Source organism: Aquarana catesbeiana, linkage group LG06 (genome assembly GCF_042186555.1).
Source record: "Aquarana catesbeiana isolate 2022-GZ linkage group LG06, ASM4218655v1, whole genome shotgun sequence".
Lineage (NCBI taxonomy): Eukaryota > Metazoa > Chordata > Amphibia > Anura > Ranidae > Aquarana > Aquarana catesbeiana.
In genome coordinates, this window is record NC_133329.1 from 337,139,903 (window position 1) to 337,159,461 (window position 19,559).

Consider the following 19,559-nt stretch of genomic DNA (forward strand, 5'->3'; position numbering starts at 1 on the left):
GGAACAGGTTCCTAGAGGACCAAGGGTATGACATCTGATGCGTGAGGCTATCTGGCACCTTGGGGTTGCAGACAAAAGATGTCAGGGTCGATTTTTCTGAGGTTAATTTGTGAGGTTGGGCTAATTTGCGCCAAATCCTCTTTAACATGGACATGGGACCCAGAAGGCGTTCTGGAGCTACTTCCGCGTTTGCATTCCATAATAAGTTGTTCGGGTGTATCGGGGCTAGCCAAAATTTCTCGATCTCTGTCCACTTATTATATGATTTTTGAGTAAACCATGATGCCAGCGCTCTCAGCTGTGTGGCTTGGTAGTATTTAACGATATTGGGGAAGGCTAGACCCCCCTCACTGCGTGATGCCATCAACACTGTTTTGGAGATCCTGTGCTTTTTATAGTTCCAAACGAAATGAAGTAAGTCTGATTGGAGCTTTTTCAATTGCTTAAGTGGTATAGGTATGGGGAGTGTTTGGAAAAGGTACAGTAGCTTCGGGAGAATAGTCATTTTAATAGATGCAATTCGTCCTAGTAGGGATATATGGTGTTTTTTCCATTGATTTAGTAGGGATCTAATGGTGCCAAAAAGAGGGGGAAAGTTTTCTTGGTACAGGGTGTTAAATTTAGGGGTGATATAAATCCCTAGGTATTTCAGGGCAGTTGTTTTCCATTTGTAATTATAATTAGATTTTAAGAGTGTGATGTCAGCATCCGGGATGTTAATGGGCAGAGCTTCTGACTTTGAGGCATTAATTTTATATCCCGAGATGGTTCGAAATTGGTCCAACTCAGCGTGTAAATTTGGGAGGGAGATGTGGGGTTGGGTCAGGGTGAGAATTATGTCATCCGCAAAGAGGGAAATCTTAAACTCTCTATCTCTGACCATGACCCCTCGTATGTTTAAATTATTCCTGATGGAAGCCGCTAAGGGTTCTACACATAGTGCAAACAACAGGGGTGACAGCGGGCACCCCTGTCTTGTACCGTTCGAGACTGAAAATGTTGTTGAGAGTGCAAAAGGGGTTCTGACCTGTGAGGAAGGGTTTGAATATAAGTGTTGTATTGCCCGCAAAAAGGGGCCCCGGAAGCCCATGTGGCTCAACGTGGCGAACAGGAACGGCCACCCCAGCCGATCAAAAGCTTTTTCAGCGTCTAAGCTGAGCAACATAGAGGGGGCGCCGTCCCTGCTCGCCACCTCCACCAAATCTATCACTTTTCTAGTGTTATCGCTTGCTTGTCGCATTGGGACAAACCCTACCTGATCCTTATGGATCAATGATGGCAGGATCGCATTCAGGCGATTAGACAGAAGTTTGGTGAAGATTTTCAAATCAGAATTCAACAGTGCAATAGGCCTATAATTTGCACAAATGGAGGGGTCTTTATCTGCTTTGGGAATCAGGGTAATGAAGGATTTCTGCATTTCTAAGGGAATTTGAGTGTCCTGGAGGAAAGCATTAAACAGTTTACGAAGATGGGGTAGTATAAGAGGGAGAAATGCTTTATAGTATTCGTATGGGAACCCATCTGGGCCCGGTGCTTTATGGGACGGTAGGGATTTAATAGTGAGTTCTATTTCCTCATCAGTGATCTGTGCATTAAGTGTTAGTAGATCTGATGATTGTATATGGGGAATTCCACTCTGCTCTAGGTATTGTTTCATCGAGTGGGACAGGTCAGAAGAGGGAGGGTTGCTAGGTATGTCCGGGCTGTTGTAGAGGTCTTTATAAAAGTCCGCAAATGTGTTTGCAATTTCTTCAGGGTGTGATAGTAACTGACCTAATTTGTTTTTAATCTGATTCGGGGTTTGCATATGGGATCTCTCCCTCAATTTGTTAGCCAACAGAGAGTGTGCTTTATTCCCCTTGTCATAAAACAATTGTTTCAACCTGGTTAGGGCTTTTTCCACTTGTCCCATAGCTAGATCACGAAGAGTGGCACGAAGTTTAATTATTTTCCTTAGCTTTTCTATCGTGGGGCTGGTCCGGAGTCTATGTTCAAGTGTTTTAAGTTGGCTCTCTGCTTCTATTTTGGCAGCTGATGCGTCTTTTTTAAGTTTTGAGGAGATCGCTATACATTTACCCCTAAGAACCGCCTTGTGGGCTTCCCAAAGAGTAGGGAGTGAAACTTCCTGATTGGAATTTTCTAGGAAATAAAGTTTAAGTGTAGAGTTTAGTTCGTCTATGGCCGGTTGGTGTTGGAGAAGGGATGTATTTAGTCTCCAGTTGTAGGGTCTACGGACGGGGGTGCCTAGGTCTAGCGTTAGTAAAATAGGGGCATGGTCTGACCAAGAGATAGGTCGTATTTGCGCTTTACGTGTCAGTTTTAAAGTAAAATTATTAAGGAAAAAGTAATCTATGCGTGTATGTGTACAGTGGGGGGCTGAGTAAAATGTGTATTGTCGGCCTCCAGGACATAGAGCCCTCCACGCATCAAAGAGCGCATATCGTCTGGTGATTTGTCTGAATAGTCTCGAGTCTCTGTGGACTCTAGGCGTTGGAGCGTGAGGGGCTAACGTCTGGCGGTCCGCCGTGGGTGACTGTACAAGATTAAAGTCACCTCCCAAAACAAGCACCTCAGGAGTAGACCTAAATATTCGGGATATTACCTTGGATAGAAAGCTGTGTTGTTTAGTATTAGGGGTATATAGTGCACATAGCGTTATTTCTTGTGTTTGCCACGTTCCTCTCAAAATAATGAAGTGGCCGTTAGGGTCACAATATTGAGACACGCATGTGAAGGGAGTTCCCTTCTTGAAAAGTATGGCCACTCCAGCCTTTTTACGACTACCCGAAGCTATATATATTTGGGGGTAATATTTGGATGCAAACGCGAATGAGCCTTCCCTGTCAAAATGGGTCTCCTGGACCATAATAATATCAGCTCCTGATTGTCTAAACTCCCTCAGTGCCAGATGTCTTTTCCTATTGGAGTTCAATCCGTGTACATTTAGTGAAAGTACCTTAGTCATGGTGGCGGTTCAGTGTGTGCAGATTTACGCTTACCTAATGGTGGCTTGTCATGGTTCGAGATCCCAGGGTCAGGGAATGCACTCTCCGGGAGGAGACCAGGAAATTTCATGGACTTGGTCATGTACCAAAGAAGGTGGTTAGAAAGAAAGAGGAAGAGAGAAGACTGGGGAGAGAAGAGGCGAACAGTTAATACACAAAAATAAGAGAACATCAACCTCGTCAAACATCTTTGATAGGCCAACAGGCCTAGACTAGAGCGGACCTCCGCGTGAGCCTCCCCCTCCACCCCCGTTGGGGCGGCTGAAGAGGTCCACCCAGGAGCCCGCATCCCGTCAACAATATTTTCCAGACCGCACACAGTCTAATACTGTGTACCAGTAACTAGCTAAAATAAAATTGAAGTAAGAGGGAACAAAAAATAAGGGGAAGGGGGTGATAATCGATGGCTTCTATGCCGATCTACTCAAAGCTCGTCTGAGTTTAGCCCTCACTGGTTAACTAAGGTTGGGCGTTAGGGATTATTCAAATGGGACAGTCCAGGATCTTTTCAAACAGGGTATTGGTAGGACAGTTCTATTCGCTGAGCCTAAATGCTTAAGTCCCCGTGTTGTTTGTTGTTGTGGTAGTAGTGGATCTGCGATCCTTGTACTTTGCGGACTTGCGTTGGGAATCTGGATGTCTAGGTCGGTTAGGAGCAGGGATCTTTTGCCAGGTTGCAGGTGGCGGTGGGGGTGTAGCAACTATGTCCCATTCTGGTAGTTGTGGGATTGGTATTTCAAGAATGTCGCAAAATGTTCGAAGGTCTTCTGGGTATCGTAGGACAGCGGATTTACCCTGATGTTTCGCTGTGAGGCTAAAAGGAAAGCCCCATCTGTAGATAATGGCTTCTTTCTGTAGTTGCTGTAATAGAGGTTGAAGAAGCCTCCGTTTTTGCAGTGTTATCCAGGACAGGTCCGGGTAGATTTGAATCTGAGCTTCCATATAAGTTATTTTGCGTGCCAGACGTGCTTGTCTCATGATTTCCTCTTTGAGGGGATAGGAGCTGATTCTGCAGATAACATCTCTGGGTTTAGGGGTGGCTCCCTTGGGTCTGAGTGCCCGATGGGCTCTGTCCATATCTATGTGTTTAGAGGGGGGTTCCCCAATGAGATTGTTGAAGATGGATTGCAAAATGGTCTGCAGGTCTTCTGCGTTTTCTGGTTCCGGGATGCCTCTCACCCGTATATTGTTACGGCGCCCCCTGTTGTCCAGGTCTTCTATGTGTCTCTGCATATCTCTTAGCATTGCTCTGTGGTCTGCTCCCTGTAGCTGTGTTCTATGGACCGCTAGTTTCGTTTCTTGTATTTCTTCTTCGGCCATTTCCATTCTGTCTGTCAGATGTTTGAGGCCTGTTTGGAGTACTTGAATTTCCGTGCGACATGTGGATTTCACATCCTCAATTAGTTGTCTGAAATCCTCTTTTGTAGGCATGGCTTGCAGATATGTATGCCATGGTTGAGGCATATGTGGGGGTACATATGAGTCTCTTGCAGGGCTGCAGTAGTGGCGAGGGGGGGATGATACACGTGGTGGGGAGTGTAGGATTAAGGCACCTGCTGCATGGTTGATTTGCACTCCAGTTGCTGGGGGGTCCCATGGGTCTATGTATGCCCCTCTCTGTTGCTGCTGCATTGGGAGTCTAGAACTAGAGTCCTCTGCTGGGTGAGGGAGAGGGGCACTTGCTTTCTGTGCGTATGATGGTATTGAGGGGGATGGCCGCCTAGATGCACTAAGGTCTCTGGAGCGAGACATTCTTTGCGATTTGGGGGGTGGGGAAGCGGCATCCACTGCCCATGATCTCTCATTGGGGTCATCAGGGGATCGGTGTAAGCCGGCCTGCAGACCTGCAGGAGTTGGCAGAGGGGGGAAGTCCTGGGAGATGTCTGAGGAATCAGTGAAGACTGGCTCTGGGGTCTGAGAGAGCGGCTCCGGAGCCGTTCTCAGGAGTCTCGGGAGCGCCGCCGAGCACTGAGTGTAGTGCGGGGGGGAGGCGGGCGGCATGGCGGACCGAGTCTGTTCAGTGGGGGAGTGTGGTTGGCGGTGGGGACTCACCGTTCCCATGTCCGTGATGGATGCCCGGGGGTACTCTCTGGTCTGCTGAAGTCCCTCCGAGAGCTGCCGCTCAGGATGGTCCAAGCGTGGGGGCTGGGCGGGACTCCTTGATGTGCGGTCTGGAGTGTCCGGCGCCATATTGGCCTCGTCTCCCTGGGACATTCCGGGCTGTGTGAAGTAGGAACGGAGGTCCGTGGAAGCCCCTGGAGGTGGCAGGGACGATCCTCTAGGCTTGGAGGATCTGGTGGTCCTGGATTTGCCCATGTATTTGCGGTCAAAGTCACCCAAAATACGCCGTTTTCGCTGTGGGCTGAGAGAGCTGAGGGATTAGGCTGCCATCAGGGTCGGCTTCCGGTCACGCCCTGTTTGTGGTTTTTCCTTGCGCCCCAAACAATTTCCCTGGCACTTGTGGCTGAAATTTTAGTAGGGCTACCTGACCGTGGTTTGGTTTCAACAGAACCCCTCATTTTCCACTTCTTGATTAGAGTTTGAACACTGCTGATTGGCATTCTTAATTCCTTGGATATCTTTTTATATCTCTTTCCTGTTTTATACAGTTCAACTACCTTTTCCCACAGATCCTTTGACAATTCTTTTGCTTTCACCATGATTCAGAATCCAGAAACGTCAGTGCAACACTGGATGAAAGATGCAAGGGTCTGTCAGGAGTCCAGAAACTCATTGACCTTTTATACACACACACACACTAATTACAAGCAAACAGATCACAGGTGAGGATGGTTACCTTTAAACGCCATTCAAACCCCTTTGTGTCAACTTGTGTGCATGTATCAGGCCAAAATCACCAGGGTATGTAAACTTTTGATCAGGGTCATTTGGGTAGTTTCTGTTATGATTTAAAAAGAGTAAACTCCGTTGATTGATAATAAATGGCTTCAGCCAAACACTAACCATGAGTGAAAGAAATGTTTTTGTGTTATCATTCATATTCTCTGAAAAATGGCCAAGAAATCATAAATTCTGCCAGGGTATGTAAACTTATGAGCACAACTGTATATACATATATACACTCTGTAATAAGATATATCATTTACTCACCATTAAATTTTCAAACTCTGCATAGATCTTCTTGAACTTGCTTGGAAGTTTCTAAAAGACAGAAATGACAAACTGTTGCATTTTGATTGGACACATTGAGGTATTACTTAACAAATTCCTGGATAGACCATGACCCAGGACGGATACGTTTTATGATGATGCAGTCTTCCCCTTTTTTCCTTTTTTTAAACATAAGCCCTATTAAAGCATACACACATAAACCTGCACACAAAATGTTTACTTACCTTGTAAGTAAACCAATTTATTTGAAATAACAAGCTGTGTTACCACAAATGTTTGCAGTCATTGGATAACAACCATAGAGGTGTGGGGATTCATTTTTACAATCTGTTCCTGATTAAGCAGGAACTCTGCTGAACTCATTTTATAGTGATATAGTAGCAGACCAAAATGTAACATGCTACTCTAGGAATAAAAAAGGAAAAAAGGAGAAAGTAACAAACTATAAAATTAAAGCACCATTAAACCCAAAAGCAAATGTTTATTAAAAAGCAGCTTACAAATTCTTAGATCTGATGGCAGTATTACTTTTATTTTTTTTTAGGCTTTCTTTCTTCTATTTTCATCTGGTGATCGAGCCAGTAAGTCTGATGTATTTCAAAAGAACAGGCTCTCTTCCCACACGTATCAGTTGGGATGGGACAAACCATTCAACACTGACAGGGGTGTTTACAATGATCAGCTTTATTTATGTGAAACCTTTATCCCAAAAGGGAAAACTTGTTTGCTAAAACTGATTATAAGATTCCAGGATCTGGCTTAGTGTAGTGTACTTAAATCTCCTAGTACAATTACAATTCAGTATACCATAGTAACATCTGACAAAGAGATCTAAAAACACTGAAGCAGCAGACTTTGTGAAAATTTGTGTTATTCTCAAAACTTTTGGCTTTTCATAGAAGGTAATCTCTACTTATATATTTTATGTTATACATTCCATTTGCATTGCCCAGGTTTGTGACAAGTTTACTTTAGTTGATAGAAATGCCCGGTAAGTGTAAAATATTGGCAGCACTGCTCGGCATCCTTTGAGAGAATCAAATCCTTTCATGACAAATGTGCTGAAACATTGTACAATACAATCAAGATGTTTGCAGATCATTTGTATTCATTTGCGCATTTTCTGTATTTCTCATCTGCTACATTTGGAATTGCTTGTCACCTGACCTCATGAGCCTAAAGTGAATTTTATAGCCCAATGTATGACATGTCAGTGTGAACAGGCCGAGGTCGGCCAGCTTATGGAGTGATGGACAGCGCTAGGTTGTGACTGAACATATAATGTATGCAACATTACGTCTAAAATGTCAAGTGTGATTATACTAATGACCAGGACAAAATTTATCAACCTTGTTTTTAATACATTTTTAGCAGATTTCGACACATGCAGTTTAGTCCCTGTGGTTCATAGCCTATATGGAGTCACGACATTTTGTTTTCTGCCTTGGGATACAAAGTTTAATCTGCCCATGCGATTCATTATAAATAGATCTTTTGTCAAGTATAATGTAAGTAGAGCAAGGAATATTGCCAGACATGACAAAGTCTATCTCCTGAAATGTATTAAAAAATCTAAAGTAACATACTTTTTAAACATCATTATTATTATTATTATACAGGATTTATATAGCGCCAACAGTTTACGTAGCACTTTACAACTTGAAGGTAGACAGTACAAATACAATACACTTTAATACAGTAGGAATCAGAGGGCCCTGCTCCTTAGAGCTTACAATCTCATCTTACATTTAATGCTTAATGGATAAAGTGTTACTAAACCCACAACAGTAAAATCAGTCTGTATATGCAGTAAAGCATGCTTGTTATACTCACTGTGGAACCAAAGGAGTAATCCTCTGCATTGTGCATAAAGGCTGTTTGATCCTGTATGCACAGAGCCTCCTCTTCTTTCACTGACTCCAGAACATGTCTGGATAATTCAGAGCCTTTGGAGTCAGGCTGCACATGCTCAGTTTGGTGTGTATTGCTAAAGAGGTTTTTTTTTTCTTGGGAGAGTCCATGTGATCAGCACAGGACCAGCACTGTCCAGACAGAGGGCCACGGGTCCTGGATCCTGATAGGACAGCTCAGTGCAGTATGAAAACTCCTCCTACAAGCTTTACCAGGAACTGACAGAAGTCACAAGACTGCAATATACTGCTAATGAGAAAAGGTATTTAGCAGTTTATTTTATTTACTAAAATATTAACATTTCCACGTTCGGTGTACTGTGGGTGACCAGATATAGTGAATGCAGGGTTCTGGGTTTAGTAACACTTTAAGTGCTCCTTTAAAGACTTTTATTTACTGCCACATTATACGTGCAATATTTCAGGGCTACTGGGGACCCCTTCTTTAGACAGCAGTAAAACAAGAAAACTGCAGAGGGTATAAAACCATAACTATGGTGGGATTTTAAAGGGCGGACTTGAATTGTATTTAAAAAAGAAAGTTTACTATAAAATTACATTTGTTAAAATTACAAACATTATTAAAAGACATACTATCCATACATAAACCTTTCCCAAGGCTATTGGGTTTGATGTCCAAATTAAGTGGTAAACAGTTCTGTTCAGTGTTGATTTAAGCAATACAGCTAATACAAAGAGCTCCTGCCACACACTCAACGCGTTTCTTGGATAAAAATCCACTTCATCAGGAGTTCATTGGTGGAGCACATGTATATTCACTAAATGCAAAAGAAATACACATAGAATTTTATTTTAACAGCATCAAAAAGTTACACTACTGATAATCTCAATCTATGCATGAATCGACTGGAATTACCGGAACCTTTGGACATGAAGGGATGGAGACCCAGCAACTCTTATGTAGGGAGAAAAGCGCATGCTAGGCCCTCGACCAAGGGGCAAGGCGCCGGGGAGACACCACACAAATATATTTTATGGATGCTATATGATATATGTGCATCTACATGATTACTTACTATGAATACAAAAGAAAGGAAGGGGAATTTTTTATATGAATAAAGATCAGATCATTTATTAGATCCATATTATCAAAGTACAGTATAGTTTTTAGGTATGTTTTTATGCTCACAAATACTCAATAAAGGCCTTATAATTATTTTGTTTTACATGTCAAGTTCACAATGTAGCTTTTTATTAGTGTTAATTTTATCCAACCTTCAGATACTTTGAATCTACAAAATATAAAATATAAATGACATGCTAGTCCTAGTTATAGGTGTCTATCATAGCCTCATAGTAAGGCCAGTGTTAGCTTCTAGTACAGCCATAGTTAATGGTAATATATAGTCAGAGCTGCATGCCAATAAAAGAGTTAATAATATGGTTTATTTATGGTGTACTAGTTATTGCACATCCCCTAAAGGTTTCAAAACACAAAGCCGAAAGAGAATGGAGATATACAAGTACTAACATAACTACATAGATTAGCACTCAATAAACTACATAATTAGCAGCGCACAGGCCATCTACCGGGTGGGCACACCCCTATGCCACGCCTCCACCGCGGGTATGATGTATGGGCCCATTTAGGGAGTATATAGGTAGGTGGCCTGTGCAAGGGGGGGTTATGGTGCATGGGGAACCATTTCCGCAACTTGTTTGGATTAATGACAGTCTTGACAAATGTGATCCCTTAGGCTGGTATGTGCTGCTAACCACATAATATTTAAATAGAGCCCATATACACATAGTTATGATCCTTGTAAATGACACGCTACTAATTATGTAGTTTATTGAGTGTTAATCTATGTAGTTATGTTAGTACTTGTATATCTCCATTCTCTTTTGGCTTTGTGTTTTGAAACCTTTTGGGGATGTGCAATAACTAGTACACCATAAATAAAGCATATTATTACATTTTGTATTGGCATGCAGCTCTGATATATATTACCATTATCAATGGCTGCACTAGAAGCTAACACTGGCCTCACTGGAGATCTATAACTAAGACTAGCATGTCTTTTTATATTTTATATTTTGTAGATTCAAAGTATCTGAAGGTTGGATTGAATTAACACAAATAAAAATCTACATTGTGAACTTGACAGGTAAAACAAAATAAATATAAAGCCTTTATTGAGTATTTGTGAGCATAAAAACATACCTAAAAATGATACTTTGATAATATGGATCTAATAAATGATCTGATCTCTATTCATACAAAATATGCCCCTTCATTTCTTTGTTTGTAGTCATAGATGTCAAGTAGATGCACTAAAATCATATAGCATACATAAAACATCTGTGTGTGGTTTGTGTGGTGTCTCCCCCGCACCTTGCTCCTTGGTCAAGGGCCTAGCCTGTGCTTTTCTCCCTACATAAGGGTTGCTGGGTCTCCCCTCTTTCATGTCCGAAGGTTCAGGTAACACCAGTCAATTCATGCATAGATTGAGATTATCAGTAATGTAACTTTTTTTAAGTTGTTAAAGCGGAACTTCGGTCATTTTCTCATCTTTCCATCTATTAAATCTTCTGCCCTTGTTGTTTTAACTTTGGATAGTTAAACATTATTTTTCTGTCAGTAAATACTTTATACAGCCCACTTCCTGTTTCTTGTCTGGTCATTAGCTCAGGCTTATGACATCATGCACAGCTCTCCCTCTCACTCTCGTGAGAGTTTGCCAGGAAGGGAGGGGGAGCGAGTCATAAGAGGGCCAATGAGAGCTGCAGAACTGGAGGTGTGCCTCTGTGTGTCTGTGTAAATCCAGGAAGTGAACAGGTAGCAGCTTTAGATGCCCACCATTAAAATGGGTGCAGCCAGACTCAGTGGAGGGAGATTTCTGTACCATATTTTGCAAGTACAGAATCACAGTATATATAAAATAATATACAAAGTGGTTGGAGGCAAGCTTCAGAATGGCAAAGATATTTTTATTACAAATTATGTGAGCAGACTGCAGCTCCTATTTAATATATTATTCTTTTGCATTTAGTGAATATACATGTGCTCCACCAATGAACTCCTGATGAAGTGGGTTTTTATCCAAGAAACACGTTCAGTGTGACACAGGAGCTCTTTGTATTAGCTGTATTGCTTAAATCAACACTGAACAGAACTGTGTACTTAATTTGGACATCAAACCCAATAGCTTTGGGAAAGGTTTATGTATGGATAATATGTCTTTTAATAATGTTTGTCATTTTAAGGAATGTCATTTTGTAATACACTTTCCATTTTAAGTACAATTCTAGTCGTGCCTTTAAAAAATACCACCATAGTTATAGGTTTACATCCTCTGAAGTATTCTGGTTTTACTATAATTGGGATGTGGCACTATAAGGTCTATATACTACTTTTTTAGACAGCAGTGACCAGTGGGATCCTCAGTGGTTCAGAAACTAATCTTCTGGTGGCAAAAAAAGTTAATTGATGTTTTGCTACAACAGTGTGTTGTGAAAAGCTTTAAATCTGTGGTCTATGTTTGTGACAGCTCCATCCGTGAGCTCACCTTAGCTCCCAATTTTGCCTAAGGTCTGTGGCTAAAAAGAAGGCACAGATTCTTACTGATTTTTGGACTAACTTTAACAGGGCCGTCTTTAAGGCAGGGCAAAAGGGGCAGCTACCCTGGGTCCTGTCATTGATGTGGGGCCCAAAGCAGCTGCCTCATACTTGCCAACTATCCCGGTATAAATTCCCCTGTCCCTTGAAGTTTTAGTCCCATGCTGTGTCCAGATATCTCAGTGTGAAGTCCTTTTACTAATGCTGCCCAGCTCTGCCCTATTGTTGTGTACAGATGACTGACCTGCACCTGCAGACCCTGTGTTTACATGGAAATAAATTCAACTGATATGTAAATAGAGGCGGCATTCATATATATATCATGTCCTCCTGAGGTCGTATCCACCATCACCTATATTGAATGCTGCCCACTGGGAAGGTAAAAGGGCATGCTTGAATGTCCTGCCTACAACTGTGGTCATTAAGCCTAACATCAGCCTGTTCTGCAAAGGTAAGTAGATTGGTGGGGGGGGGGGGGGTAGTGTGGGGTGTGCAGAGGTAGGCAGAGAAGGAATTACAGTTTGAGGTGCACAGGTGAGCAAGGAGGGGGTGTATTGAAGTAAGGAAAATGGGTATATGAGCAGAGGAGGCAGGTGTAGTTAAAGGGGTGGAGAATTGGAGCGGAGAGGATGGGGGAGATTTGGGGTGCAGAGGTTAGCAGTAATAGGACGCAAAAGTGTACTGACAGGGTGGATAAAGATGTAGGCCGCGTGTAGAGCAGCCCATTCATTTCAATGGGAGTCTCTATGCACTAGAAACGCGGAAGAAAGTCCCTAACGCTTTTTAGTGCCACAGCACATGTCAGCGGATTTGTGAGGGTGTCATTAACAATTAATGGCACTGCTGTGTAGCTGCTAAAGAGGCACATTTCTGTGGTGTCAGGTAAGCAATTTTGTACACAGGCTATATGTCTCAGTTACACTGGTGGTCAGCGTAAATATTCATTACATTGCGGCTTGGTGTACAATCCTTTCATTTATCCCTTTCATGACTAAGCCTATTTTTGAAATTTGGTGTTTACAAGTTAAAATCCGTATTTTTTGCTAGAAAATGACTTAGAACCCCCAAACATTATATATATTTTTTTAGCAGAGAATCTAGAGAATAAAATGGCGATTGTTGCAATATTTTTTATCACACGGTATTTGTGCAGCGGTGTTTTAAACGCAAGTTTTTGGAAAAGTGACACTTTCATGTATTTTAAAAAATCCAAACAGTAAAGTTACCCCAATTTTTTTGTATAATGTGAAAGATGATGTTACGCCGAGTAAATAGATACCAAACATGTCACCCTTTATAATTGCACGCACTCGTGGAATGGCGACGAACTACGGTACCTTTGAATTTCCATAGGCGACGATTTAAAAATTTTTTACGGTTACCAGGTTTGAGCTACAGAGGAGGTCTAGGGCTACAATTATTGCTCTCGCTCTGACGATCGCGGCGATACCTCATATGTGTGGTTTGAACACCGTTTATATATGCGGGCGCGACTTCCGTATGCGTTTTCTTCGCTGCGCGAGCTCGCGGGGACAGGGGCACTTTAAAAAATTTTTTTTTTTTTTTTTATTTAATTTATTTATTTTTGTACTTTATAAATTGTGTTTAAAATTTTTTTTTTTTTTTTTTTTTTACTTTTATTGCTGTCACAAGCAATGTAAACATCCCTTGTGACAGTAATATGTGGTGACAGGTACTCTTTATGGAGGGATCGGGGGTCTAAAAGACCCCCGATCCCTCCTTTACACTTCAAAGTATTCAGATCGCCGAAAACGGCGATTCTGAATACTGTGTACTTTTTTAAATTCGGCGCCATTGGCAGCCGAGTAAACGGGAAGTGACGTCATGACGTCGCTTCCGCATTTACAAGAAGAAGGCTGGAACGAAGCCGCTCGCAGCTTCGTTCCAGTCCGCCCCCAGCCGCCGAAGGCAGCGGAACGGACACCGGGCCTCCCGATCGCACGGGAGGCCCGGTAACAGCGGCGGGAGGCGGCGGGAGGGGGGGGATGTCCCCTCCCGCTCCTCCGGTATAACAACCGAGCGGCTTTTAGCTGCATCGGTTGTTATATTCGGGTAGCCGATCGCCCGCTGAAAACAACGGTACCGGGATGATGCCTGCAGCTGCGGGCATCATCCCGGTATAACCCCGGAAAGCCGAGTACGCATATATGCGTTCGGTCGGCGGGAAGGGGTTAAACTAGTGGCCAGTGTGAAGGTCCCCCTTACATTGGTGGCCAGTGTAAGTCCCTCCCTACCTTGGTGGTTACTGTGAATGCCCCTATTACATTAGTGGTCAGTGTAAATCCCCTTTACATTAGTGGTCAGTGTTGAATTTCCTCTTTATATTGGTAGTCGGAAAAAAATCAGCATTGCCATTGATCACACCCTCCCCCCAGCACTACCACTGATCCCAGGAGTCCTAGGATCCCTAGGAGTTTTCTGTCTATTGTTGAGTCTGCTCACCACCCCAGTCCATGGTGTGCAGGCAGTGAGGAGATGATGTGAAGTAACCTCTGGCAACCAATCAGTAAGCAGTATTTATGTACAGTAATCTCTAGCAACCAATCAACAAGCAGAAATGCTGTGCTGTAACCTCTAGCAACTAACCAGTGAGCCGTAATGTGTACTGTAACCTCTAGCAACCAGTCAGTAAGCTGTAATGATATTCTGTAACCTCTGGCAACCAATCGCAATCACTGCCTGATCTGATTCAGTAAACTGATTTTGAGTCTAGCTGCTATTTATTGTATGTCTCAGAGCAGGTGGAGAGTGAAATTGCATGGAAGGGCCCAAAAAAATGTTTGCCCAGGGCCCAATTAATATTAAAGATGGCCCTGAACTTTAATCTAAATTCACTGGCTGTATCCATAAGAAAAGGCTTTGCCATAAAGACATGGATGAGCGGGTTTGGGGTGGAGGAACTTGACTGGCCTGCACAGAGTGCTGACCTCAACCAGATAGAACACCTTTGGGATGAATTAGATTGCAGACTATGAGTCAGGCCTTCTCGTCCAACATCAGTGCCTTACCTCACAAATGCGCTTCTGGAACAATGGTCAAACATTCCCGTAGACACACTTCTAAATCTTGTGGACAGCCTTCCCAGAAAAGTTAATGCTGTTATAGCTGCAAAGGGTGGGCCAACTCAATATTGATCCCTACGGACTTAGACTGGGATGCCATTAACGTTCATGTGGGCATAAAGACAGGGGTCCCAATACTTTTGGTAATATAGTATATATCATTTAATATAGGTTGAAGAAAAGAAGTTTAACCTTAAACTGCGTGGAGGATTCTTTACTTTGCCTTCCACAGGTGGTGGTCTTAGTGGGGGGCATCGATAGTTTCAAAAAACTATTAGATAAGCACCTTAATGACCACAACATACAGGGATATACAATGTAATACTGACATATAATCACACACATAGGTTGGACTTGATGGACTTGTGTCTTTTTTCAACCTCACCTACTATGTAACTATGTAACATGCATTTGAATGTGATTGCTTAATTTTGAACACAGCTACATCCCCAGTTATACGAAGGGTGTGCACACTTATGCAACCACATTTTATCTTTTTATTATTACTTCTCCCACCTAAAAGATTTCAGTTTGTTGTTCAATTGTTGTACAGTTTATAGGTCACATTAAAGGTGGAAAAAGTTCTGAAATGATTTATCTTTGTCTCATTTTTTTACATCTCAGAAACCTGACATTTTAACAGGGGTGTGTAAACTTTTTTCGGCCTGATCTGTCCCCGCCGGCTCGAAGACTGAGAACCGAGCGATCAAACCCACCGATTGCTCAGTTCTCAGAACTCCCTGAGCAAAGAGCTGGTGACTGTCAGTCACCGGCTCCCTGCTCTGCCTCCCACCCCTCATTTACTATATCCACTATAAGCGGAAGATTGCACAACACATAATCACATGTCAAAAACATATGGCCTATGTAGATTGCTAAATCTTCTTCCACTGGATTTTATAAAATCTAGAATATTTTTTGAGTAAGGCTAACGTGGAACTTTAGTCAGAAAATGAAGTCCTGCTAGATCACTTCAGGCTGGCCCCTCTTGCAGGTATAGCTATGTAAAACATTAAAAATAAGTGCTTATAATGTTCAAAATCCAGTAATACACTGTCTCACCCTGCTCTGCACATTAGACATGTGCACTGCCGAAAAATTTGTTTTCGTTTCATTCGTTTATTGGGGGGTTTTTTCGTTTTTCGGGTCATTCGATATGATCGCAATTTGAAAAAAATCAGAAACTTGAAAAAATTTGAAAGAAATCAGAAATTCGAAAAAATCGGAAAATCGTACAAAAATCGGAAAATCGGGAATTCGAAAACCCAAAAATTTGAAAATCTGAAATAATAACTAACTAAGAATAACTTAACTATTACTAACTGTTATAGGTATTGGAATTTCCTTTCAAATTTGGCTGTTACTGAACGTAATGAATGCAAATTTATCCGAAGTTACGAATGATCCGAAATAACGAATGCCGCATTTAAACAAATGGAGCGGAACAAATAATAAATAATAATAATAATAATAATAATAATAAAACGTTTTTATTATTATTGTAATTTATTATTATTAATTCGTTATGCTCCATTCGTTTAGATACGGCATTCGTTATTTCAGATAATTCGTAACTTCGGATAAATTTGTATTCGTTACGTTCACTAACGTTCACCAAATTTGCAAGGAATTTCCAATACCTATAATTTAATAGCTAGTAATAGTTAAGCTAAAAGTTAGTTATTATTTCAGATTTTCAAATTTTTGGGCTTTCGAATTTCCGATTTTTTTTTAATTTCCAAATTTCCGATTTTTTTCTAATTTCAGAATTTCTGTTCTTTTTCTTCTAAGTTCCGATTTTTTTTTTCTAATTTCTGAATTTCCGATTTTTTACGAATTTCCGATTTTTTCGAATTTCTGAATTTCTGGGTTTTTTTTTTTCGAATTTCCTCATTTCTGATTTTTTTTTCGAATTTACAAATTTTTTCGAATTTACAAATCTTTTCGAATTTCGAATATTCAAATTTGCGAATATTCGGAAAAGTTTGTTAAATGGGTTTTCTTTAATTTGGATATTTTCGAATTAAGGAATTTGTCGAAATTCGTTAAAAAACTAATTCGGAAAGAAACGAATTGCGCATGTCTACTGCACATGCTGAATTTGTAGAGGTCGATCTGCTGACAGCCTTAAAGCTGAATTAACCCTCCTAACCTTTACAGCCAAGAAAGCTGCTTCTGTTTGATCTGCAACTGCCATGTGATCAGTTATGACTCCAGCCATTTGATGGTTTGACAGTTTGGTTGAGGAAACAAGCAAATGTGACAGCAATCTTGGCATTCCAGGAATGTAACCTTTTTTTTTTTAAACCGCTACATTGATGGGTTTAGTTCCACTTTATGATTCACTGCTGCTCAGGGGCTCTGAGCGTCACCTAAATGGCAGCCTCCAGCAAGAAGAAACAAGAGCAATGCTGGAGACAATTTACAGCTCACAGCAATGTTAGTTTATAAGTATTAATGTGGAATGTATGCTCTTTGCTAAAGAACATTATTTTTGATCATGTAGTTATGGCTAAAGTTCCACTTTAATTAAAGTAGTAGTTCCAGAAACCACTGCAGGGCTGTAATAAGCAGATTCTGTTCTGTCACACTTTTATATAAATGACCACCTACTTCAGAAGACGTGTGTTACACTGCCTAGCCTGGATGGGGTCACCTCTATTGTTTACATCCTCTGAACTGTATTTATGAAGGATTTGTGCCAGGTTGGCTGTTGTTTACTTCAACGTAGCCCCCAACTTATTCTCAGATTGTGCACCTACATTTACCAACTACATGAACCTGCACTGACCACATACACGCTAAGAGGTGCAAGCGGTTTCTGGATATGGCACCCTTTTACTTTTTGTAATGTGGCAGCACAGGCTCTCCGTACAAAAGCCCTGAAATAGTTTCTAAAACTACAGCTATCCCATAACTCCCCCCTTGATTTAATGCAACTAAGGTAATGTAATCTAGAGAGTGGCTTCAGTTTGTTAGAGTACCTAAATCTGCTAGTACATTTAACACTCCCATCCCCCCCAGACTGACAATGCTGCTTTCTGCTGTGCCCACTGTGTGCCTTCATTCACAGGGCACTCTAATACAGGAGGTGTGTTACTGGCCAGATCACCAGGTGAAAATAAAGGGAAAAAACCCTAATGCTGCGTACACACAAGCGGAATTTCCATCAGAAAAAACTTGGATGTTTTTTCCGACGGATTTCCGCTCAAGCTTGCCTTGCATACACACGGTCACACAAAAGTTCTCTGAACTTTCGACCGTCAAGAACGCGGTGACATACAACACTACAACGAGACGAGAAAATGAAGTTCAATGAATTGTTTCCGAGCATGCGTGATTTTTTGCACATCCAAATTGCATACAGGCGATCGCATTTTCAGACAGAAACTTTTTCCAACCGAAAAATAGAGAACCTGCTCTCAATCTTTTGCTGGCTGGAATTCTGCCAGCAAAAGTCCGATGGAGCATACACACGGTCAGAATTTCTGACCAAAAGCTCACATCCGACTTTTGCTGACAGAATTTCTGATCGTGTGTACGGGGCATTAGGCTACTTTCACACTGAGGCGGTTTTCAGGTGCTTTAGCGCTAGAAATAGCCTCTGAAAAGCGCCTCCTATTCATTGCAGTGTGTCTTTTCACACTGGGGTGGTGCGCTTGCGGGACGTTACGAAAAATCCTGCAAGGAGCATCTTTGGAGCGGGTTGGGAGCGCTGTATTTAGCGCTCCCAAAACGCTCTGCCCATTGCAATGAATGGGCAGCGCTTCCAAAGCGCCTGAAAAGCGTTTTGAAAGCGCTGCAAAACACATTTTTTGGGGTAAAAAGTGCCCAGCTAGCAGCCGAAAAGCACCGCAAAAGTGCCGCTAAAACAGCACTAAAGCGCCGCTAAAACGAGCGGTGCTTTAGCGCTAACGCCCAGGCACCCTAGTGTGAAAGTAGCTTTAGAAAATGTAACTAATGCTGTCATGGTTTAGCCTACAGTTTCCTGCCTGTGAAATACTTACTGTACCTCCTTCCTGCAGTGGTTCTGCTGGACCTGTTCACATGTGTTGTTTGGCCTCTGTGTTCAACTATACAAGCAGTGCTCAAGTTACAAACATCCGACTTACATAACACTCCTACTTAAAAACTGAGGGAGACAACAGGAAGATAGAGGAAATCTACCCCTAGAGAGGGAAATTCACTCCTGTTATGCCGTGTACACACAATCGGAAATTCCGCCAGCAAAACTCCGATGAGAGCTGTTTGTCGGAAAATGCGGCCGTGTGTATGCTCCATCTGTCTTTTGCTGGCGGAATTCCAGCCAGCAAAAGACTGAGGGTAGGTTCTCTATTTTTCGGTCGGGAAAAGTTCCTATCTGAAAATGTGATCGTCTGTACAAATTCCAACGCGCAAAATTCCTACGCATGCTCGGAAGCATTGAACTTCATTTTCTCAGCTCGTCGTAGTGTTGTACGTCACCGCGTTCTTGACGGTCGAAAGTTTAGAGAACTTTTGTATAACCGTGTGTATGCAAGGCACGCTTGAGCGGAATTCCGTCGGAAAAACCATCCAAGTTTTTTTCCGATGGAAAATCCGCTCGTGTGTATGGGGCATTAGAATTATCATGGGGAAAAGGTGTCTCCACTGAAGCTTTATCACCAATTCTTATTTTCACAACAACCCACAATTTTTAAAATCCAATTGTTATTGAGACAGAAAGTGAGGTGAAATCTTTTGAACAGGGGAACAGACAGCAAAACAAACATTACACTTAAGAAATGTACCTGTTCTAAGTTGCATACAAATTCAACTTAAGAACAAACCTACAGAATCTTGTTTGTAACCTAGGGACTGCCTGTAG

At 41.9% G+C, this 19,559-nt stretch overlaps 1 protein-coding gene across 7 annotated transcripts in view; it reads right to left on the reverse strand.

Annotated features, from left to right (window-relative positions):
• Positions 1 to 19,559, reverse strand: part of RAPGEF4 (Rap guanine nucleotide exchange factor 4) — a 488,280-nt gene that overhangs the window by 48,284 nt on the left and 420,437 nt on the right. For all 7 annotated transcript variants that reach the window (XM_073633880.1, XM_073633882.1, XM_073633881.1 and 4 more), the window contains one exon: positions 6,120 to 6,170. In XM_073633880.1, coding sequence (XP_073489981.1) covers positions 6,120 to 6,170 — 51 coding nt within the window. The remainder of the gene's footprint in view (positions 1 to 6,119; positions 6,171 to 19,559) is intronic.